General features: G+C 44.1%; 1 protein-coding gene across 3 annotated transcripts; it reads right to left on the reverse strand.

Annotated features, from left to right (window-relative positions):
- Positions 1-24,931, reverse strand: pacsin3 (protein kinase C and casein kinase substrate in neurons 3). Of its 3 annotated transcripts, none has more exons than XM_084014329.1 (10): positions 24,803-24,931; positions 13,857-13,960; positions 13,004-13,160; positions 12,424-12,659; positions 11,790-11,945; positions 10,111-10,286; positions 8,573-8,693; positions 6,411-6,556; positions 6,129-6,301; positions 1-2,120 (listed from the first exon to the last, which is right to left on the reverse strand). In XM_084014329.1, exons 2-10 carry the CDS (start codon positions 13,908-13,910, stop codon positions 2,005-2,007), a joined length of 1,335 nt encoding a protein of 444 aa, XP_083870455.1. In that variant the 5' UTR covers positions 13,911-13,960; positions 24,803-24,931; the 3' UTR covers positions 1-2,004. The 3 variants fall into 3 exon arrangements, with proteins under 3 accessions (XP_083870455.1, XP_083870456.1, XP_083870454.1); XM_084014330.1 differs by having other exon boundaries at positions 13,857-13,957; positions 24,798-24,819; XM_084014328.1 differs by lacking the exon at positions 24,803-24,931 and adding an exon at positions 20,617-20,720 and having other exon boundaries at positions 13,857-13,957.
- Positions 24,932-24,973: the final 42 nt, after the last annotated feature.

Genomic DNA, 24,973 nt, shown 5'->3' on the forward strand with positions numbered 1-24,973 from the left:
TGCAGAAAGCGGTTTATTGTTGCGTCCCACTTCTGTACAACCAAATAATCCCGGAGAGAAAAGGAAAGCGTTAAAGGCGCTGCAGCGTTAGTGATCCGGATAAGCTCCTCCCCCTCAAACACGAAAAAAAAAAACAAACCCGACAGAATATCATCACTCCTTTCATGATGTTTCCTCGCGCTTCGTGATCGCAGCACGGCAAAACAAAAACCTACAATCTACAGTCAACGCTGCTCCCTGCTCAGAGCTAAAATTAAGAATCATTGCTAAATTACAGAAGAAAATAAATTAGGAAGTAAATAAGTTGACTGTAAAAAACACTATTCTTAAAAAAAAAGAAAAGTTAATACCGCCCATAATCCAAAATTGTTTACTTTACATAAATGTACGGCTATCTCATTTTTAAAAAAAAAGGAAAAAAAGTGAATTTAGTGTCGTGCCTAAAAAAAACCTACGAAATAACTGGTCGTTAAATGAGCCAATGAAAAGTTAAAACATTTTAAAGTCCAGGCAACGGGAGATTCTACTGGTTTCTACTGGGATCACCATCATTATCACCAGGTGGCTGCAGTTCCACGTTTAGACAGCAGGGGGTAACGTCTTCGGGCCTCGCTGACGAAGGCACTGACCGTCTTTTTGTTGGGTTTTTTTCCGTGTCTTCGATTCAAGCGGGAACCGCCACAGCCGAGCGGGGAGGATGATGATGAAGATGAAGAAGAGGTGCCTCCGGGACGCAGTTCCTCTTAACGGCCACTAGATGCTGGGTTGAAAAACGGCACTGAAATGCTCTAAAATATATACTTTTTTACCCCCACAAAAAGTTGATTTTATTTAATGATGAGAAAACTAAGGCTTTATAGTTTAACATTTTGGGAAATCCGCTTATTGATTAATAGTTTCAGAGCTAATTTTGAACCAATAAGAAGCTAAATCGGTATCCACATTGCTCGAACATGATTGGTCCGTTTTACTCCGACGACAAACAGAAACCAGACTAGATCCGCCTCACTAGCTCCGACCCGCAGTCAGAAATCGAAGCTTGTGATTGGGTCGTTTCTAGAAGGCGACCTTCAAGTCGTGAAACTTACGATGGTCGTGTTTCGGCACCAACCTCGAACCGTTAAGGGTCAGTTTAAATTGGCGGGCAGCGAGTCCATTTTGGGACACATTCTAGACACGCCCTTGTAAGCGACCCGTCGCTAAGTCCCGCCCCTTGAATGGCCAATCATAGCGTAGCATCAGCCCGCTCCGACCAGGGTCCGACAGCGGTCCGGCTCTGCTCCGTAGACTCTAGACTCTGGACTTAGATCATCGTTATATACACATTTCTACAGAAAAACCCACGGAGCTAACATTAGCAGATTACATTAGCACATCTTAATTAGCATTAGCACGCCTATGCTACGCTAGCTACTGGCGGTGTACTGAATGTCTTTTTTAATGAGTTTAACAGTGAATAACAACCTAGCTCACTTTACAGGAACAACTGGGTGTCTCAAAATGCATCATGGGAGTTTTACAGTTTTTTTGCACACAAGCTCATTATGCTAAGCTAACGGAATGCTAGCTCGGGCCTAATATGAGATATCTCATCTTCCTCAGCAAGAGGAAGCCAATGTGCTTCTTCCCCAAAATGTCAAACTATCTCTCTGAAAAAAAAGGGGTGTGGTTTGATTGACAGATGTTTCAGCCAATCACGGTCAGTCGTAGCGGTTAGAGCACCGCCCGTTTTTCGCCCTCTTCGATGATGCTGGTGACTGAAAACGACGGCGGTGGCGAGCAGAGAAACCACAACAAGAGAGGTTGTCCGTGTTTTTTCCGGCATGGTCGCTGACCTTCGGCCGTCCGCGATAAAACAACGCAACAGAACAACAAAGTCAGTGACGAGTTTGAGAGTCCGTAAACAAAAACCGTCTACGTGTCAGCGCTAGGAGCTTTTTGATTGGTCCTGGCATCTTGAGCACAGTTGTACCATTGGCTGGGTGAGCAGAGGGGGGCGGGGCATCAGGAGGCGACGGCCTGCACGTAGTTGGCGGGGTAGAGGCCGACCTGGCCGCCGCTCAGCTGACCTTTACACCAGCCCTGCTCGTCCTCCTCGCCCATCTTCAGCAGCTCCTCGCCTGCAGGGAAGACGGAGGTCACATGTTAGATGAAGTGATGAAGTTCATGATGAAGACATAGACGCGACCTGTCTCAGTTCATCAGTATCTGGTCCCGGTTCAGGATAAGCAGAGCTGAGCTTGGCTAAGCTTTTCCAAACTAAGGTCCCTCCATATGTGGTCCCATCAGGTCCCATTAAGCCCGGGTCCCTCGACCCCCCATGAGGCCCGTACCTGGACGTTTTTTATCATCGACTCTGCAGCTAAGCATTTTAGCCTTTTTGTTTAGCTTCATTGTTGGTGTTAATATGTGTTACACCCCTTGTTTGTTGATGTAATACTCGTTTTGGCCACTAGAAGCTGCTAGAAGTGCACCACACCTCATGTTCTTAATAGCATTTATGTTTCCTTTCAGGTGAGTTTTATTTTGCTGTATTAAAACATGAATGCTTTAAGAACATGAGGTTGTGGTGCACTTCAGCCTCTTGTGGCCGAAATTTAGTATTACAGCATCAAACAAGACCACCTGCCAACATGTTTTACTTAGAATAATAATAATGCTTTCCCTGATCAAAAGGTCCTCGTTTGTGGTTCAGCTGAATTCTCTCTAATAGAAAAACTCTTTGGATCTACAGGAGTCACAAAGTGCCGAAGGTGTCTTGTTTATTCTTTAAATACAGGAGAATAAACATACAATACAATAAACACCAACAAAACAGAAAATCAAATCTGTGCTTCAACGGTGTTGTGTGTAAAATCCTTTTTACATAAAAGGTGACTTACCTGACGATGGGGGAATGTTTATAAAATCGGATTATTCTAAGGATAATCCCTGGAGTTAGGATAGCATTCTGATAAAAAGCAGCCAGTGGATCAGGAAGATAAAACCACTGTTTTATTTCCAACAAGAATGAGTATTTAATGAAGCCACAAAAAGAAGTTATTCCTCTGAAATAAAAGCATTGATCTGGTGTGAAATGCTTTTATTTCCAAACACAACAGATGATGTGAAGCTGCTCACGTCATCAGTTACAGCAGAAACACGTTTTCATGTTATCGGCCGTTCTACGATAATGATCGCAGATATACGACATGATTCAATTATACGTGAAGTATTGTCATAGCGTAGGGAAACACTTTGCTAACAGATAATCATCACACACACAAGTGTGTGTGGAAAGGTGTTAAGACAAGGCATCACAGGTGATTGAACACTACATCACAGGTGAGCGCTCCATCACAGGTGATTGAACGCTACATCACAGGTGATTGAACGCTACATCACAGGTGATTGAACTCTACATCACAGGTGATTGAACTCTACATCACAGGTGATTGAACGCTACATCACAGGTGATTGAACTCTACATCACAGGTGATTGAACACTACATCACAGGTGATTGAACGCTACATCACAGGTGATTGAACGCTACATCACAGGTGAACGCTACATCACAGGTGATTGAACGCTACATCACAGGTGATTGAACTCTACATCACAGGTGATTGAACACTACATCACAGGTGATTGAACGCTACATCACAGGTGATTGAACGCTACATCACAGGTGAGCGCTACATCACAGGTGATTGAACTCTACATCACAGGTAAGCGCTACATCACAGGTGAGCGCTACATCACAGGTGAGCGCTACATCAAAGGTGATTGAACTCTACATCACAGGTGATTGAACACTACATCAAAGGTGATTGAACTCTACATCACAGGTGAACTCTACATCACAGGTGATTGAACACTACATCACAGGTGAGCGCTACATCAAAGGTGATTGAACTCTACATCACAGGTGAACACTACATCACAGGTGAGCGCTACATCACAGGTGAGCGCTACATCAAAGGTGATTGAACACTACATCACAGGTGAGCGCTACATCAAAGGTAATTGAACACTACATCACAGGTGAACGCTACATCACAGGTGAACACTACATCACAGGTGATTGAACGCTACATCACAGGTGATTGAACGCTACATCACAGGTGAGCGCTACATCACAGGTGAACGCTACATCACAGGTGATTGAACACTACATCACAGGTGAGCGCTACATCACAGGTGATTGAACTCTACATCACAGGTGAGCGCTACATCACAGGTGAACACTACATCACAGGTGAACGCTACATCACAGGTGAACGCTACATCACAGGTGAACACTACATCACAGGTGAACACTACATCACAGGTGATTGAACACTACATCACAGGTGAGCGCTACATCACAGGTGATTGAACTCTACATCACAGGTGAGCGCTACATCACAGGTGATTGAACACTACATCACAGGTGATTGAACTCTACATCACAGGTGAGCGCTACATCACAGGTGATTGAACACTACATCACAGGTGAACTCTACATCACAGGTGATTGAACACTACATCACAGGTGATTGAACTCTACATCACAGGTGAACACTACATAACAGGTGATTGAACTCTACATCACAGGTGAGCGCTACATCACAGGTGAGCGCTACATCACAGGTGATTGAACGCTACATCACAGGTGATTGAACGCTACATCACAGGTGATTGAACACTACATCACAGGTGATTGAACGCTACATCACAGGTGATTGAACGCTACATCACAGGTGATTGAACGCTACATCACAGGTGAGCGCTACATCACAGGTGATTGAACACTACATCACAGGTGATTGAACGCTACATCACAGGTGATTGAACGCTACATCACAGGTGAGCGCTACATCACAGGTGAACGCTACATCACAGGTGATTGAACACTACATCACAGGTGAGCGCTACATCACAGGTGATTGAACTCTACATCACAGGTGAGCGCTACATCACAGGTGATTGAACACTACATCACAGGTGATTGAACTCTACATCACAGGTGAGCGCTACATCACAGGTGATTGAACACTACATCACAGGTGAACTCTACATCACAGGTGATTGAACACTACATCACAGGTGATTGAACACTACATCACAGGTGAACACTACATAACAGGTGATTGAACTCTACATCACAGGTGAGCGCTACATCACAGGTGAGCGCTACATCACAGGTGATTGAACGCTACATCACAGGTGATTGAACGCTACATCACAGGTGATTGAACGCTACATCACAGGTGATTGAACGCTACATCACAGGTGATTGAACGCTACATCACAGGTGAGCGCTACATCACAGGTGATTGAACACTACATCACAGGTGATTGAACGCTACATCACAGGTGATTGAACGCTACATCACAGGTGAGCGCTACATCACAGGTGAACGCTACATCACAGGTGATTGAACGCTACATCACAGGTGATTGAACGCTACATCACAGGTGAGCGCTACATCACAGGTGAACGCTACATCACAGGTGAACTCTACATCACAAGTGAACGCTACATCACAGGTGATTGAACGCTACATCACAGGTGAGCGCTACATCACAGGTGATTGAACGCTACATCACAAGTGAACTCTACATCACAGGTGAACGCTACATCACAGGTGATTGAACGCTACATCACAGGTGATTGAACGCTACATCACAGGTGAGCGCTACATCACAGGTGATTGAACGCTACATCACAGGTGAACGCTACATCACAGGTGAACTCTACATCACAGGTGAACTCTAGTGAAAGTAGCATGGAGATGAACCGACACCTGACTAGCTTTTAAGCCACCATCAGGATGTGTTGCAGGGATAAAATGTTTCTTAAAAAGGGCCGTTCTGCATAATGAATACTTTTGGTACTTTAAGTAGTGCCAGTACTTATGTACTTTTACCCAAATAATAAAGGTAGGACTTTAACTTTCTATCCTCTTAAAGGTAAAATGTCTGATTAATTCCATCACTCATATTTTTTTTATTCTTGATGTTTTTAGTGCAGCTGATGATTTGTTTCTTTTCGTCTGTTTGCACATTTTATGAAACTAAAAACTGATCAATAAAACCACAAATCCCCCCCCCCCCCCCCCCCGTGATGCCTCCTCCCTCTGTAAGCGTTAGTAGGTGTTAATACCTGCTTTAAAGCTGAGCTCATCGGCCTCCTGGCCCGTGTAATCATAGAGCGCTCGGACTCGCACCGCCTCTACCTGCTCCTCCTCCTCCTCCTCCTCCGCCGCCACGCCGTTCACCGCCAGCTCCTTCTTAGGACTCTCCTCGTCGGACCAGTCGGATGAATAATCCTTCACCCTGAGAGACAGACGGACAGCGTGTCGTTATACAAACATTGTGGGGGGTTTGGATTCTTCACATTGGTTCAGTAAAAACGAGCGGGGTCGTCACGGCGACGGGTCCCGACCTGCCGATGTCCAGAGTGGTGACGGGACTTGGCGGGGCGTCGTCTACGCCCGACGACACGATGTTGGTGAGGGTGACCACGTTGTCCTCCGAGTGTCCACCGCGCTCCTTCCTGCTGATGGAGCGACTCGCCTCCGGAGACCACTCCTACACACACACACACACACACACACACACACACACAATAATATAATAAATATCTTTGATTTTGATATTTTCTTACCATTTTTTAAATATTTTTTACTGTTCTCATCCCCTTTTTTAATCTCGTCTGTATTTCTATTGCACTTTAATGAATTGTTTATTCTGTTGTTGTTCTATAAAGCACTATGAATTAACCGGGGTATGAAAGGTGCTGCACAAATAAAGATGCCAAACAAGTCTATACCTCTAAAAAAGGAGAGTGAGGTCATTGTACTTCTCAGTCCTCCATGTTTGAGGTACAAGAACGCAGCGGAGGAGTCAAAGCTGGAGTTATGAATGAAGACCTCACGAGTACGTGTGTGTGTGTGTGTGTGTGTTAGGACAATGACCCTCTGTGTGTCGGCAGCGTTGTGAGAACGCCAGGAGATTCCTCGGCAGCTCTCTTCCTCTCTCTCCTCTTATTTTTAAATTCTGGAGAAACTGAGGAAGATCAACTTTCATGTTGTTGTTGCAGCAAAGATTCACAAAGAATGTCTCGTCGTCACACTGAGACCTCAAACACCGGGATTTAAGGGTTTAAAACCAAAAGCAGGGATTGTGGCGACCCTTCCTCTCATTGACATAATAAGTACAAATAAGAATCAATAATAAGAACACTGCAACAGCATTTTTATGTTAAATAGGCCTATTGTTTATTTTACAAAAAAATCTGGGTCAGCGCACACACACACACACACACACACACACACACACACACACACACACACACACACACACACACACACACACACACACACACACACACACACACACACACACACACACACACACACACACACACACACACACACACACACACACACACACACACTAGCTGCCAAGTGTGGGCAGGAATCCGGATGATTGTATCTATTGTGATTTTAACAGTCGGCGCTGCAGCTCTTCTCACAGAGAACATCCAACGCTTCAGGAAACAGGGTGTGGAAATACCTGCGTGTTTACGATAACGATCCGTTAATATCGGAAGACGTTGATTTAAGAAAGAACTTGTTTATTCTGTTCTTCAGGATTAAAAGGCTTTGAAGATAAAGCCGCCACATCTGATTTGAAGTCGATACATTTGATGCTATCAAGCCTGAACAGATCTCTTATTTATGCTAAGCTATGCTAACAGCTTAACCGTGATAAAGATAGTATCATCATTATTGTTGTCCAGGACGAGCTCGAAGCTGAAAGGACTGCACGAGAATCTGTGCTGTGACGCTACGCTGTGATTGGCCAGTCTGTGATGAGGTCACCAGAGACTGGATGTCAATAGTCACTTCATGTAAAAGGTCCCTGGTCGCCCGAGAATACAAATATCATCACAACCAAGTGTTAACTCTCCAAATGAGATTAATATCATCTAAAGAAAATAAAAATCGTGATGTTTGGGGATATCGTCATGAGTGACTTTAAAAAGTGTTTATTCATTTATGCAGGGAAACCTATTTAAGACCATTTATCATTAAAAAGGAGGTTCACAAAAAACTCATCTGTGACGCAATAAAAGTATTTCTTTCTTAACAAACTGTAAAGTGATTCCTGTGTTTTAGTGTCATGTTAAGAGTTTTAAGCATATTTTGATGATAATCAGGATAATATCGTGAATCAAATTGGTTTTGGCCAAATAATCGTTTAGTCCTCAGTGGCCGTGAGGTCTGACCTCCTGTATATTTTCACCAACAACTACGTGTGTGTGTGTGTGTGTGTGTGTGTGTGTGTGTGTGTGTGTGTGTGTGTTTGTGTGTGTGTGCAGACATTCCTGATCCCACACACACTCAGTCACACAACAAGGCTTTTCACTGGACGCCTGTTTAATATGCAGTCTGTCTCAAGAAAAAAAGACTGAATAAAGTTCTGTAAATAACCGTGTGTGTGTGTGTGTGTGTGTGTGTGTGTGTGTGTGTGTGTGTGTGTGTGTGTGTGTGTGTGTGTGTGTGTGTGTGTGTGTGTGTGTGTGTGTGTGTGTGTGCAGACCTCAAACTGTGGCCAGTTCATGCTCATGCCCGGTCCGTGGGTGTTCCTCCACCATCTGAGGTCTTCAGTGTCATTGGCTGCTTGGATGGTCTGACCCAGGTCCCGGTACAGGCTTCTGAACCTACTGGACGAAGTGAGCGTCAGTCACCACACCTACTGTACAAGCCCCGCCCCCTCCACGATCAGCCATCAGAGATTTTACATTCAACGTTCTGCTGTCGTGGTTCGTTCTACAAAACTTGCACTCTTTCATGATTTTTATAACAAACTGAGTTCACCACGGTCACATGACTTTATGACATCACCACAGGCCTGGGAAATATATCGATGCTGTATTGATATCGTGATATGAGACCTGATCTTATCTTTAAAAAAGAAAAAGACATGCTGCTGTGTGTTTCAGTTAAAGCTCATTGATTTGTTTTGCTGCAACAACACCAACATTTTCACCTAATTAGACGGACGTCGGACGCAGAGCAACATTAGCATCAACGTGAAGTCGTGTTTGTGTCATGAAATGCAAAACCAATATTCTCTCTTTTAGCTCTGTTTTTGGTCTCCACCAACTAGTGAGGGAAATTATTCTTCAGCTGCTAAATGTTCCACCGTTCTCCAGATAATCTAACTTTTCACGATATTCTTAATTTCTTGGCGTGAACACGGCAGAACTACGGTGCTCACAGACTTTGTGTTATTTAACAGATTACACTGTGTGTTCTGGGGGCCGGGCCTTCAAAATCCTCTCCATTTCAAAAAGGTGCATTCCAGATAAGACTATTGTTTGTGCACATTCTCTAGTCGGTACTATCAGCTGTGTGCTGCTGTGTTTACACTCAGAGCTGGTATGAAGGAAAAACCTCCGACCTGAGGCTGTTGACTGAATTCAACAGAGAACGTAAGGAGACGACTGAGAGTTACATGAAGACAGTTTGTCCCCGTTTATGGACTGCAGCACTGAAACAACAGTCTGGTCCGAGCACTTCAGGTTTGAAGCAGCAAAGGAGCAGCCACGTGGAAAGAAACTCAACTTTTTCTGTTTTATGATTTATGGCAATATAACTCTTCTACGGCACAAACACATGTTTGAGTTCTCTCTACTTCAAGCTATGATTGTGCCGTTTCTATAGGAGGTGCAGGATTCCAAACATGCTATAGATATACGTTTGATTTGAAGGAAGTGACCATATTTGGAGTGTGGAGGAGCGACGGGTGGATCTGAGGAACGCAGCGGCACCCCGAGCAGCATAATGAAATCATCATCAGGGTTACTTAAAGATCTCATTTTTATTCACTGCTTGTACAAAGATCCTGTTGGACTTTTACCAATGTGGTTACCGTGGTAACAGTGGCTTGTTTCAATAGAACCGTCCTATAGTTAATGGACAACACGCTTGAGTTTCCTATTAACTCCTGTGTACATACACTCATGTTCACACACTGAACTCCTGCATGCCTTCGACCTGAGTCACAGATCACAAATCAGCCTAATCACTATCAGGACGTGTGTGTGTGTGTGTGTGTGTGTGTGTGTATCCTACCCTTCTTTGGCCGACAGGTCCAGGTGTGTGTGGATGTCCTGCAGGACGTCTTTAAAGAAGCGCACCCTCTTCCGCTCGGCCTCCTGGGTGAGGTCGAACACCTGCTCCATGTCCTCCATGTACCGGGGGTTACAGCGGTTCAGCTCCTCCAGGGCCTTCGTGTAGCGCTGCTTCACCTGCAGCACACACAGTTGAGGCTTGGTTGTTTGTAACATGCTGGGAGATCAGAGCTCAAGCGGACTAAATCCGGGAGTTTGGCTGCAGGATCAGTTGGATTTACATCATTAAAGTGGCAGTCCGTAACATTTTCATCCATTTAATAGTCTTGTTAAGTTCCTATCTATCAAAGAGTGAGTTAAACAATGGTGGCTGATCATGTGACCACTGATAAAATGACTTGTACTTGCTGCTTTGCCCAGAAATAGGATCGGTCTGCAGGTGGAGCTGCTCACTGAAGCATGCTGCGTTTACTTGTAATGGGAAATCAGCAACTTCTACCTGCTGAGTCTAAAGTGTCTGATACATTTCATTACTGCTGACTCACCATGGAGGATCAACAGAGAAAGAAGACCGTTCAACTTCCAGTCCAAGAAAAAGAACCAACAAACTAATGGAAGTGAAGAAGGAACGTCATCAAGAAGCAAAGTGACGCCAACGAGGGAAACACGGAGCTCCTGTCAGTGTGGAGCATTTGAAGGCATCATCAGATGAGAGACAGTCTGTTGGTGAGGGAGACGAGTCCCAGAGGCTCGCCTGCAGTTCCATCTACCGCCAGAGAGGCCGCTAGAAGCAACGATCTCACATCTTACAGACTGACACTTAAACTAAAACCCGTACAAAGCAGCAGACGTACTTAAAGGCACTTCAGCTTTGGCTTCACTTTCCAGAACTGGAAGTTGCCGCCTGGTTGAACCACAGGAATGAGTAGCTCGGTGTTGAGCTGGACATTTTCCTCGGTTTCTAATAAAAACAAGCATTTATTTCCCCATGTGCTCCTGCATCTGTGTGTGCAGCAAACACTCTGTTCTGCACACGCAGCATGTGTTGTTTCCCATCAGGATGCCAAGTGTTGTTTGACTGCATGACGTGGTGGAGGTGTGGCGGTTCTGCACCAACAAAAAATACCAGTTAACTAATAAAAAATACAGGCTGGAAATACCACACATCTCCTGTAGCTCCAACATAAAAGCCTCCAGGTGAACTTTTAATGTGGAGGAGAAGCAGCAGGAAGTCATTGACTCAAATTAGCAGGAACCTAATTATCACTAATCATAAGTTGAATTAACAAATTGGCCAATCACCTGCTTTGTGATCACATGTGATCCTCACAGAGAAGAATAGAAATCAACAGGTTGGCAGGTTCGGCCAGGTGATTTTTCAGGTATTTTCTGCTACGAATGAGTCACGATACTGAGATCTCGTACTCGTCTGTCTCCGGACTCCAGAATTACTTCTTACAACTTCACACAAAACATTTTTTAAACTATCCCTCTGCTTCCTCACTGTTCCTGAATTTCTCTCAGGATTTCCATGTTTTTGGTGGATTCCCTCTCCAGCACCTGCAGCCGTTGGGAGACAAGCCCGGTCATGTTTCAACACCTAAAAACACACACAGGTATGTTTTTCCTGGACGCATGGGACTGTGTGTGTGTGAGTGTGTGTGTGTGTCAGCTCCGTACTTTCTCGGCCTCCTCGTTGCAGCGCTCCACCCGAGCCGTGTATTTGCGGACTTCCTCCTGCGACTTGGTCGGGTCGGCCTTGGCGTGCGTTTCCCTGGTAACCGCCGTCCACTCCTCCTTCCTGGCCTGATGGTAGCTCTTCTTATTGACCTCCACCTTCACACACACACACACACACAAACACACAGTTATTTGTTCAAACATGACAACATATCTTTTTTTATAGTCTTAAAATCCTGTTTAACATTCTCATCATTGATGAAGAGCAGAGGAAAGACCTTCTTTAGACGTTTTTAAGTGTAAAGCTGGAAGTTTCATCAAGTTATGCTATTTATTATCACAAAGTTTGCCACAATATGATTTCAATCAGAGTTCCTGCGATCAATATGAGACGATATCATATGACATATATATTTAACGTAATCATTCATATTTAATTGCTTGACTCTTTCTTTCTATAAAGCACTTTGAGATGATGACGTAATGTTTTCACTTCATCACAAAGTACATTAAAGACTGTAAATGGTTACTGTGACTGAAGACTACAAAGCAGGAAGCTCCGATCTTTCGCCGGGTGGAATGACTCCAAACCCACGCCGTCGGTACCGAAGGTGCGGGCCGACTCCCGGCTCACCTCTTTCAGTTTGCGGACCCAGGGTTTCTGGGCCTTGCGGAAGCCGTCGTCGGCGTCCTTGGTCTCCCTGAAGCCTCCCATCATCTGCTTGTGGAAAGCGTCCTTCTGCCAGCTGCGCACCTTCTCGCTGTCCTCGCCGGCCAGCCGCTCCCGCAGCTCCAGGTGCAGCTCGCTCAGCCGATCGGCCGCCTGCATGAAGGCGTGCCACGCCTTCTCCAGCGTGCCGTACTGAGGACCTGAGGACACGACGCAACACTTCTAATCTCCAATAAGCAACACAAATCATATTTTATGAAGGTTGATGCACGGCAGCTGGATTCTCATTTCATGGACCAATCAGCGTCCTGTAAAGGGGCTACTGGCAGCTAGGGGGCGTGGCTTAGGTTGCTTAGGTTAACCAGCACCAGTTATGTCAGAGTAGTCGCTCTTCTCCTGATTGGCTTTGCAAAGAGTTTGATTGACAGATGGTTCATCCAATCACCTGTCGAGTATTTTTTTAAACTGCCTGCCCGTTTGCAAACTGGCCAATTACAGGACAAATCCATGTTACAAAGCTTCTTTCCTTTAAAGTTCAACTCACCCTTCTCCACGACGCCCCTCCACCTCCTGGCCCAGTCGCTCAGCTGCAGAGCGTAGCCCTTCTCTATCCTCGCCCTCTCCTGGAAGCAGCCGACCAGCTCGTTGCACAGCCGGTGGCCGTCGTCGATCCGCTTCACCGTCCTTTTGTAGTTTCCCGGCTGCCGAGCGACACAAACACACATGATCGTACTGTTAATAATATTAAATATATTTATATATCGGTTCATTTCCATGCTACCAATATTCTCTATCACGGCAGGATGTTTAGTGGAATGGTGATGATGTACACCAGACTAAAATAGAAGAGGACAGAGTCAGTCAGCAGGGACTCATTACAGGTCTGTGTCTCTATTTAAACATCACCTCCAGCTGCTGCCGACAGCCTCACCGGCTACACGAGACCAGCATCCTCTACGGTTTATGGACCACGACTAGATATTAGAAAGTATGTTTAGGGTTTCATTGACGAACACGGCATCCATGTGGTTTAATAACTCAAGTAACGGCTGTCCAGTGACTCATTCAGTGATGCTGTACCTGCCCCCACATGTCCGGGTGTCCTCGGCCCAGAGACCCACATCGCCCCCCCTTGTTAGCTGCGTGTGAATGAGCCACAAAATGTCAAGTCCTTTGGATAAAACTGCACTCAAGTGCATCATTTAGGGCGAACACCAGACAACCTGTGGCGCGTTTGAGCCCCAAAGTCCGGTTTGTTTGACTAGTGTGTGCATTTAATAAGATAATTCCTCATTTGCATATTGAAACATAACATTTCAGGACATGTTTATGTGTTTAAATGTCAGTAATGAACTCGGGGAACTTGGTGGTGATGTGTGTGTGTGTTGGCACCGTACCTCCCAGAAGCTGTCAGAGCTCCCCAGGTCGCTGAGGTCTCCATTGGAAGACATCTTGGGGTCGGCCTTACAGCAAAGAATGATGGCGGCTACAGAAAATACTGCAGAGAGAGAGAGGAGGTACCATTTAATACAAACAGCAAATCAGAGTCATGTCAACTCAGAGGGGAGGACACAAAAATAAACAAAACCCACATCTATCAGTCAGTTTAGTGCAGCTCAAATACAAACAGATGAACTCATAAATAAGAAGAGGGAAACAACAGATGCAACAGAGCTTCAAACTAAAATAATAAATAAAAGCACTGAATCCGTTTGTCAACTTCTGTTTCCGAGACGATGAATTAACTCAAAGGAATAATAGAGATCATCATGAAAACTCCCTCTGCTGATAAAGATCATGTGATACGATCAAAAGCTCAAGAGTGGACGATAATTGGGCCTTGAGGTGAAAAGGTGATACAAAAATATCAAACAACTAAAATACCTGCATCAAAATACAGTTAACGAGAAATAAATGTATAGTAAAATATAAATACATTAATTGTATAAGTCAAGGGGTCAGGGGGCTTTTAGGATTTCCCTTAACGACACCAAACCTGTCAATCAGCAGGTAAGCCCCACCCCCTAAAGCATCCCCTGCTTTCTAGTCTGGTGGACTCTAAATGGACCATCATGTACTAAATGAACAGACAGACACTAACCGAGCATCAGCATCTCACGAGTTGGGAGAATGAGTTTTCCAGACATTATATACACTGTGTCGACATACCCGTCATTTAAACGGCCAAAAGCAAAACTGCAAAGCTCTAAGAACAGTTATTAGAGAAGAGTCAACAGAGCAGACGATGTGAGATGAATTATTGTGCAGATTACGGAGGTGCCGGGCCGTCAGCAGCATCAGAAAAAAAAACAGGTCGGGTCGGAATATTTTAACAACAAAAATAAATTAACTCAGAAAATAATACAGAAGAAATAGCAAAAACAAACCCTTATATTAAATTATATTATATTAAACAAATATTAAAACATGTAACTTAAGACAAACGGTCATGTTGATCGTCAAAAATATATCAAACTACGATCAAAAATGTCTAAATATATATAAATTGTTTCATGATTCAGACGGTCAGTCCGACCCTTCAGAGTCTGAAGGGTCGGACTGACCACCACGGAGCTCGTTTCCTGCATCATGTTTGATTCTGTATTAACATGGGCGTGTTGTTTCCCCTCTGTGGGATCGAAGCGTTGTCCTCGACTAAACTGTATCGTGTGCAGGCGTTTAAACACCTACGTTATCATCCACAACAACAGGGCTCGACTTCACCACACTGAGAGAAGATCCCGGTCGTTGTCCTCCTCCCTGTATTTCACAATGCTCTCTCTCTCTCCCTCTCTCTCTGTAAATGACTGGTTGGCTCCCAGAATAACAGCAGTGGATGTGGAGGCTAAATTAGACGCCGTGGACAACAGAAGCCTTGGTGAACTCTGCAGGGAACAACGTGGGAGAGAGTCTAAATACAGCCGGCCCAGACTGTGAGACGGCAACGCCACGCCAACACCGGGCCTGGTCTGAAAGAGATCAGGAGTAGTGTGTGTGTGTGTGTGTGTGTGTGTGTGTGTGTGTGTGTGTGGCGTTCAAGATTAGACAAACGCTGACGCTCAACACAACGTCGCACCTCTCGGACGATAACTCTAATCCCCTTCAGACAGCTGAGCTCTAATTTTATCTCTGCACAGGTGAAGGCAACGGTGTGTGTGTGTGTGTGTGTGTGTGTGTGTGCGTGTGTGTTACAGGTGAGCGGTAAGCATGCTAGCAGTGGAAGGCATCTGCCACCAGCGTGCTGGAACATGAGTGAGTATGAGAAAACCGACTTCGCCATGGATCACTAATTACTGCTCTTGCGTCCAACAGGATAGCGTGTGTGTGTGTGTGTGTGTGTGTGTGTGTGTGTGTGTGTGTGTGTGTTTCTGGGTGTGTGTGTGTGTGTTTCTGGGTGTGGCTCATTGAAAGCACCTAGGTTTGGCTGCTTGCACTCGTATTTGTGTATACCTGCAGGAGGTGTGCAGACGCTGGCAAAATAAATAACGTTTTAAAAAGTCAACATGGAGATGAAGCTCAAGCCGAAGTGCTTCATGTTCCCTTTGTAGAAAAAAAAAAGTCACTCGGCCGTGATGTCACAACAAACTACCGTCACGCTCAAAGGGGACTGTAGTTCAAGTGTTGGCCCCGGTTCCTAAACCCTACAGCAGAATGATTGATTATTATATTTGGTGTTGTATTGCTGTACTATACTATACTATACTATACGAGTGCTACGGCTCAGGGTGGCATCGTGATTACAACAACCGAGCTACGATGAGTACGAGTTCAGGAATTTCAACAGGTCTAAATCAGAGTTTTATGATGAGGATTACACAATCAGAAAGTACTCTTTGATCCCCAGAGGGGTACAATTACATTACAGACATTTCTGTGGTTTATCTGTGTTGTTCAGGTATTTTCTATTGACTGTATGCCAGTATTTGAGTGACAGGTAGAGACGGGTTGAGAGACGGGTAGAGACGGGTAGAGAGACGGGTAGAGACGGGTAGAGCAAGGGGTAGCCTAACGGGTAAAGAGCGACGGGGAGAGAGACGGGTAGCCTAACGGGTAAATTGACGGGTAGAGCGACGGGTAAAGAGTGACAGGTAGCCTAACGGGTAAAGAGTGACAGGTAGCCTAACGGGTAAAGAGTGACGGGGAGAGAGACAGGTAGCCCAACGGGTAAAGAGTGACGGGGAGAGAGACGGGTAGCCTAACGGGTAAAGAGTGACGGGGAGAGAGATGGGTAGCCAACGGGTAAAGAGTGACGGGGAGAGAGACGGGTAGCCTAACTGGTAGAGTGACGGGGAGAGAGACGGGTAGCCTAACGGGTAAAGAGTGACGAGGAGAGAGACGGGTAGCCTAACGGGTAAAGAGTGACGAGGAGAGAGACGGGTAGCCTAACGGGTAAAGAGTGACAGGTAGCCTAACTGGTAGAGCGACGGGTAGCCAACGGGTAAAGAGTGACAGGTAGCCTAACGGGTAGAGCGACGGGGAGAGACGGGTAGCCTAACGGGTAAAGAGTGACGAGGAGAGAGACGGGTAGCCTAACGGGTAAAGAGTGACGAGGAGAGAGACCGGTAGCCTAACTGGTAGAGTGACGGGTAGCCAACGGGTAAAGAGTGACAGGTAGCCTAACGGGTAGAGCGACGGGGAGTGACAGGTAGCCTAACGGGTAAAGAGTGACGGGGAGAGACGGGTAGCCTAACGGGTAGAGCGACGGGGAGAGACGGGTAGCCTAACGGGTAAAGAGTGACGGGGAGAGAGACGGGTAGCCTAACGGGTAAAGAGTGACGGGGAGAGAGACGGGTAGCCTAACTGGTAGAGTGACAGGTAGCCAACGGGTAAAGAGTGACAGGTAGCCTAACGGGTAGAGCGACGGGGAGCCTAACGGGTAGAGCGACGGGGAGAGACGGGTAGCCTAACGGGTAAAGAGTGACGGGGAGAGAGACGGGTAGCCAACGGGTAAAGAGTGACGGGTAGCCTAACGGGTAAAGAGTGACGGGGAGAGAGACGGGTAGCCTAACGGGTAAAGAGTGACGGGGAGAGACGGGTAGCCAACGGGTAAAGAGAGACAGGTAGCCTAACGGGTAAAGAGTGACGGGGAGAGAGACGGGTAGCCTAACGGGTAAAGAGTGACGGGGAGAGACGGGTAGCCAACGGGTAAAGAGAGACAGGTAGCCTAACGGGTAAAGAGTGACGGGGAGAGAGACAGGTAGCCTAACGGGTAAAGAGTGACGGGGAGAGAGACGGGTAGCCTAACGGGTAAAGAGTGACGGGGAGAGAGACGGGTAGCCTAACGGGTAAAGAGTGACGGGGAGAGACGGGTAGCCTAACGGGTAAAGAGTGACGGGGAGAGAGATGGGTAGCCTAACGGGTAAAGAGTGACGGGGAGAGAGACGGGTAGCCAACGGGTAAAGAGTGACAGGTAGCCTAACTGGTATAGCGACGGGAAGACTGCCTTTTCTTGCTCCAAAACACTCTATAAAAGTGAATTAAATATACTGCATAAGAAAAAACGATTAATCCCAATTCAATTATTTCCTCTTAACGGGGTCCAGGTCTTAAAGCGGGGTCCAGGTCTTAAAGCGGGGTCCAGGTCCACCAGCTTGAGATGCAGCACAGACCATCTGTTGGTGGTCAAAGTGCAGCGTTGGGGTTTTGTAGAGAGTCGAGGGTTCTTTCTGTGTGTGCGTTTCCATTCCTCGATCAATGATGGTGAACTAAGGTTCAATCCCCTCAAAAACCTAAAAAACACATGAACGTTGATCTCTTGCATTCTTTCATCTTGAAAACAATCCATATATTTGGATTTTCTCTGCTTGTGTTTTGCTGGTTTGTCCAGATTTAAGCTAAGATCTTGGTCTCCCTTTCTAGGATACATATTAATCATTCATTATTTTAATGTATAGAATGATTCTCATTACAGTCATGAACACAACACTGGCTGTAAAACTTAAATCTAATAACCAGAGCCGGAAAAAAAAGGGGTCACGAACATATCAATATTGCAATTTTCCAAACTACTGTAGCTTTGTCGTAGGAAAGCGGGCGTTTTTTTAAAAATACATGCAGGAGGTCGGACGTGATGAAGACACGATCTTCTATCATCTCCAACAGCGCTACGAGAATGTCGTCAGGGAGCGGCACGAGTTGACTGATAAAAGCGTATCGGGATTAAGTGTTAAATCTGCCTTTATTTCAGAGATCAACTGATCCAAGCCTCTGCTACCAAAAGCACCAGTTAATCAAACCTGATGGTGGCGCTAGACTAAAAGTCAGGCTGATCTCACAAAGCTCCACGGGAAGTCGCTTATTTAACGGTTTGTTGGCAAAGCAAGGAGACGAACAGTTCGACGATGAAGAAGTGGATTATGCTGCAGGAGTGGTTTGACAAGTCTGACTCTGTGAATCCAAGATTCAGATTTTCAGACAAAAAAATAAAAATTAAGACACTTTTAGAGAGCTTTAAATCAGATCCCGATCCAGCACCGCTGGCTGGATTCTCCTGGCAGATAGATTGTAATAAAAATGTGGGAATTAGTAAAATAGTTATCAGAAACGCTTGTGATGTCATTAAATACACATTGGAGGTATTTGTATGAGACAGCGGAAGGTGGCGGCAGCAGAGACAGAAAGAGGATTCTGGTTGTTGGTTTATGTAGAAATGGGTCAGGCCAGTGAAGAGGAGGAGGGATGAAGGGGGGCGGGCAGAGAGGCAGGTCCAGACCTCATAAGCTCCACTGGAAAAACTCAACAAGTCATTAATCTGATTAATGTACACCAACGGGTTTCCCTGCAGCCGGGCTGCGTCTGGATACGGATCACGCATGTGGAGGCCTGCATGGCATTAAGGCTGTAAGCTCCTGATATGCCTGCATTCCTAGCAGACTACATGTGTCGTAGGAAAGCAGCAACCAACCAACACCACCAGCCTGCTGGAGCCTTCATCCACACACAGAAGCCTTTTTTGTTTTTGTTCTGTTTCAGCTGCTGTTACTCAGCCAACAGCTGGCCGTATATATCAGAGAGCCAGCTGTGTGCCAGACCTGCTGCTTTTAAAGAAGACAACACACCGTAGCCATGCGGACAGCGGTTACAGAAATAAAAGCACATTACGGGTTTCGTTTCAAAGCCGCCATCAGGCTGCACTGATCTGTCGCTCGACACCGAGCGGTAGTAGATGTGGAGTGTTTTTAGAGTGAGTCACTTCTTGGAGGAGCTCGCCCCTCAAGCTGTTTCACGAGCCTCGTTTCCATGTTACAGCGGTGTGTGTGTGTGTGTGTGTGTGGGGGTGTGTGTGTGTGTGTGGGAGCAGCTGCTGTAAGATGTGACTTTGGTGTGTTTTAAAGTTAATTCTCACCAGTCAGGACAACACAAACAAACTAACCGGCAGCTCTCGTTAAATCACTGTTTTTGTCAATGGAGTCTGGTGGCTTAGAGGAGAGAGAGATAACAGCCGTCTGAAGCAGTGAAAATACTGTAAATTAAGGCTGGTGTTGATTACTTTAGCCGTCTAAAATACGTCCACAGCAGTACATTTACTTTGCTTCCGTGCTGGTACTCCCCCTTTAACTAATTAATTATACAATACTACATCACAAGTTAAAGTCCCACATTCCAAATCTTACTTCAGTAAAACTATGCAACACGTAAGAAGCTTTTTAATGTTGTAGCCGGCTCATTTAAAAAAAACATATAACACCACCTTGTATTTGATATGCTCAGCTTTTTAACAGCTTTAAATTAATTTGGTTGGAGTAAAAAGTACTTTTTTTATTACTTAGTATTACTTGCCTCTGTAATAAAGTTATCTACATGTTCATCTACCTCGTTTCAGTTAACTTCAAACAAAAACAGCAGCACACTTGCAGACTTATGTCTAATGTATATAGTATGTTAATATGTTATACTCTAATTGTTATATTTATGGTGTATTATAATATATTCTACAATATAATAATGTAGTGTTGATATGTAGATTCACTGTGTTTTTGGCTGCTGTAAGACAATCATTTCCCAGTTTGGGGCTTACAAAGTACTTATATCCATCTATATAAATACTCAAAGTATGTAGGAGTTGTACTTAGCGCAGTACTTGAGTACTTTTTCCCAGCATGTTGCATGGGATGAGATCGCCGCGGCGGCGCCTGATGAAGCGACAGCAGAACTCACCTGATCAGAGAGGAAAACAGAGACGGACAGACGTCCAGACGGAGGGCGGCCTTCGTCTCGGCGGGCCGGAGACCGAGAAGAGGAGGAGGAGGAGCGGAGGATCCCTGAGGAGCACCAGCAAAGGGAAACCACACACACAGAGGGAGAGGTTTGTTAGACAGCCAAGCAGCATGCGGTTAGAGCCCGGCGGCGTTTCCCCGTTATATGGCTCGGCGCTCGCTGGAAGGTGGCACATTCTGGTAGCGGCGGTGAAATGCCACACATGGAGCCTGTAGCGGCGGGTTAATGAGACGGCCAGCGAGGGGGGGGGGAGGTCAGAGCACTTAGATCACACCTCTAAAATTACCTGCATGGCAATGAGTTGGGAAGGGAGTGACAGGTTTTTAAAAAAAAACACAAAAAAAACACACTTCACCATAGATTCTGCATGGGCAGATTTACTACAAATCATCTTCTCCACCATGTAGAGACAAAAAAATATCTATATTTAAAACATGTTTCATTATGAAATAATAGAGAAACAAAGAAACAATGCTGTATATTTTCTCAAGATGTAAGGATATGCAATTGTTCTCTTAACGTTTATATTTTCCTTTAATTATCTCATAATAATGCATACATTATAAGGAAACATTTCTTTTTTAATGTTTCTATTTCTTATACTTCCATAGATTATTAGTAAAATGTTTTCACACAACTAACGGTGATGAATTATATTCTTTATTTTAGTCTCTGCAAAAATACTTTAACACTGGAGTTGAAGTCTGAATACTTTGTAGTAAATGGGAGTAAAACCTTACACACAGTTTATTATCTCTATCAATAAGGTTGTTATGATGTCTGTATTTCTATGTACATCATATGGTGAAAAAGCCTTACTGTGAAAATACGGTGCAGGTGGTGATGCAGACTTTTCCATCAATAGAAACATCATATTTACTAAAATAAAGGTTGTTTTTTTCTAGTAGCATCAGACGAGTCCTTCCCGTTATTTCTTATGAATATCACATAATGTAAACCATCAGAGAAGCTTCATGACACGAGGTCCGATGTTCGAGAGCAGTGAAAGCAGGCGAAGTGTTTATTACAGTCTTCCACGTCAACGCTTCAACCGTTTATATGCCATATTTATTTAATAGTTTTTTATTGGTTACATTTTAAATATTGTCAGGAGGGACTTGAAAAAAGCTGCATGTTTTTTTTATTTATCATTTATTTATTTATGTGGGGAGATTCGAGGATTCATCATATTTAAGATCATCGAATTGTTTTTTAAAAGGATTAACTTTTTTTTTGTTAAATGTGCGTTTTATCTGTGATGCAATAAAAATAGAATTTTTAAATAACACTTTTCATCATATTTTGATGCTATTGTGTGCAATTATTAAGCCAGGATGATGGATTCATCCCCAATAATCACATTACAGGGAAAAAAATATCATTTTCACGACACATGCTCTCCCAGTTGTGAATGGAATATGACTGCTGCTCTTTTGAGAAATGAATTGATAATTTCACGCTGGTGTGGCGGCGACGCGTCTGACAACTAAACAAACAAGGACAGGAAACACAACAAGAAGCAGATCGCAGGGAGGCGGAGTCAGGACAGAAAAAGAGGACAACTCAGCCTTGTTCCCACACACAGCTGTTCTCTCCCAGTTCATTTATAACCAGAACCACATCAGTGGGGCCACGTTGGGCCAGAACCGCCTCCATCGAACACGGTGGCGGCGGAATCACAATCCGCTGCACGTTGCAAAGATGAAGCCAGAACCCGTTTCCCTGCTGTTCACATTTCACTGCAGTGTGACAGCAGCAAACACGACCTTCTGGAAAATCCAACACAGAGCAGCATGTGACGAAACCGTTCATAAAACAAACAGACGGTCTACGTTATTACAGTCCCATCATATTGACTGTGTTTGGGCAATATTTGCAAAACTGGGCAACTTGCATCTAAAACAATCTAGATTGATCAATGGCACTACAGGTAAGAGGGGACATGTATTCTGGATCTTTGGGTGAGACTTGAAGCAACACCTTCAAACAATTTCACTTCTTTACTTTTCAGTCTGGTTTCTCTGGGCTTCTATTTATTTTTAAAATAATTTATTTAGGGCAACAAGTCAACGTGATGATCTGTAATCACGGTGTAATATAAACTTATCTAAATATCAATCACGTCGTCTAAATTGACAATAACGATTTCTCAACTAATCAGATTATTTTGCGCCAAAGTTTTTTTACTAAATGAGAAAATACTTTTTATTTGTTAAGATATGAAGTGACCTGACATTTAATAAACTTTTAATCAAAAGTATATTCCTTCTGATCTATTTCATGAGTTATATATATAAATGTATTTTTTAAGAGTAGTAGTATAAACGTCTATGTTTTGCATCTTTAAAGGAGATTTTAGGAACTCTTATGTCTTTAAGCATTCTTCCCTATTAATGAAAAACAATGAATACTACTGCTGGTTAACGGATGGGGAACATAACCAACATGTTTGGTAAAATGTGATAAAATAATAACGATAAAACAGAAACACTGACATAACTCCGACCTGCATTCTTCAGCTTTTGACTTCTGGTGTCACAAGTTGAAGATTTAAAGGAGCAGAGACGTGAGCCAATCAGAGGCGAGCTGACGGACTGGGCGGGAGTTCACGTTCTGCGTTGACATATTTCACGTTTCCATGAAATTCCACTCGCCTGCCAGGATTTGAAGCCTGAATCTGGGGGAAAGTTTCCAGCCTGCCTGCCCCCGCCCCTCCATGGATGATACTATAATACTGGGTAGTATTATAGAGTACTATAATACTCCCACATGGACTTCTGTGAGCCGGCCTCGTCTGGTGAGAAATTATTCTCCTTTAACAACGATGAGCTGACTCACTTTGAATAAAATCAACGTTTGGGATCGAGGTCTGTAATCTGACTGCTTTGGCAAAGTGAGAAATGTCTTCCTAATTAACCAAAAAGTACCTGTGAGTAAATGTACTTCACTTTGTATATTTCTGGGTATATTAGTGGTAAAATTTAGCATATCATACATGTGTTTTAATGTCAAAAAGTATCCAGTACGCAGTTGATTATTATCTCAATGGTACTATTTATTTAAAATTTATTATACTTCAGGGAAAATGTTGATTTATTTTTTTTGTTCAACTTCATAATAAAAATGCAGATAGCTCTTTTTGTGTTAGAGTTTGTGTTATTCTAAACTTTTGTCTCTTTATGTTTACCGCAGACAAACAAGGTTTCAGATATCGGTTATCAGTCTCCTGGATTAATGATGATCGGTATCGGCCCTGAAAAAGCCACATCCATCGACCCCTAGTAAATGTACTTACTTAACTTAGTATACGAGGGATGGGACGATGTATTAAATAAAAAACACTTGTGGGATAATCTTAAATATCGTCACAAGTGACTTGAAAAAGCTGTCTAGCTCGACGTGAAAAACCTACAAATATTCAGAATACAAAAGCACATTCTTTAAAGATGTATTAATGCAGAGAGACCTTATGATTCATGAGCTTCTTAATTCATATTTTAATGTTTTTCACGAAAAAAGGATGGTTACGAAAAAAAAGTGTCTTGTCTGTAAGATTGTCTGTAAAATACAAATATTTGTTTCTTAACCAAATGTAAAGTTATTACTGTACGTTTCAGTACCATTTTGCACAATTTTACATTTATCGGGATAATATTGTGAATCGTGATTATTTTGGCCGATATGAAATTTGCATATCGTCCATTCCTACCTGAATACTACTGCCTATACTGCGTTACATCATTTTAAGCACACCTTTATGTTTTTCTATGTAAAAATAAAAAAGTTAGCTATTAGCATAACCATTAAAGTCAAATAAATGAAGCAAAGTAAAAAGGTACATGGAGTTGAAGTATAAAAAAACTTGAAAGTTATACTTGAGTACATCTCAGTAAATGTACTCGGATACTTCTCTGCACTAGTGGGTTTTAAGCTAAGCTAGCTGCGAGCTAACGCTAGCTTAAAAAGGTGCTAGCTGTCAGCGACGTCACTCGTCGGTTTTCGGTGTTTAAAAACACCGTTTGGTTAACGCGTAAACGTGACGTACGCAGTATATAAGAACATAGCAGATAGACACGTAAGTGTGTCAACATGTGCTGGCAGGCAGACAGGTGAGGTCTTACCTGTCTCTCTCTCTCTCCGACCTGGAGGAGCGAACCCAACAACAAATCCGCTCTCTGACCGACTTCTTCTTCTTCTTCCTCTGGTGTTTAAACCTCCAAACACGGCGACATGTTGCGAGTTTAGTCCGCCGCCAGCCGTCGGTCCCCCGCAGCCATGAACACGGTGAGACAGACCC

The sequence above is a fragment of the Eutrigla gurnardus genome (genome assembly GCF_963514095.1).
Source record: "Eutrigla gurnardus genome assembly, chromosome: 1".
NCBI classification, from domain to species: Eukaryota; Metazoa; Chordata; class Actinopteri; order Perciformes; family Triglidae; genus Eutrigla; species Eutrigla gurnardus.

Excerpts from the sequence above, each read along its gene's own strand:
- pacsin3 (XM_084014329.1), bottom strand. The coding sequence starts at position 13,910 with ATGTCTTCCAATGGAGACCTCAGCGACCTGGGGAGCTCTGACAGCTTC. Across the intron at positions 6,302-6,410 it reads ACCACTCTGGACATCGGCAG|GGTGAAGGATTATTCATCCG; the intron begins GTCGGGACCCGT and ends TCTGTCTCTCAG. Across the intron at positions 2,121-6,128 it reads TGAGCTCAGCTTTAAAGCAG|GCGAGGAGCTGCTGAAGATG; the intron begins GTATTAACACCT and ends TCTTCCCTGCAG.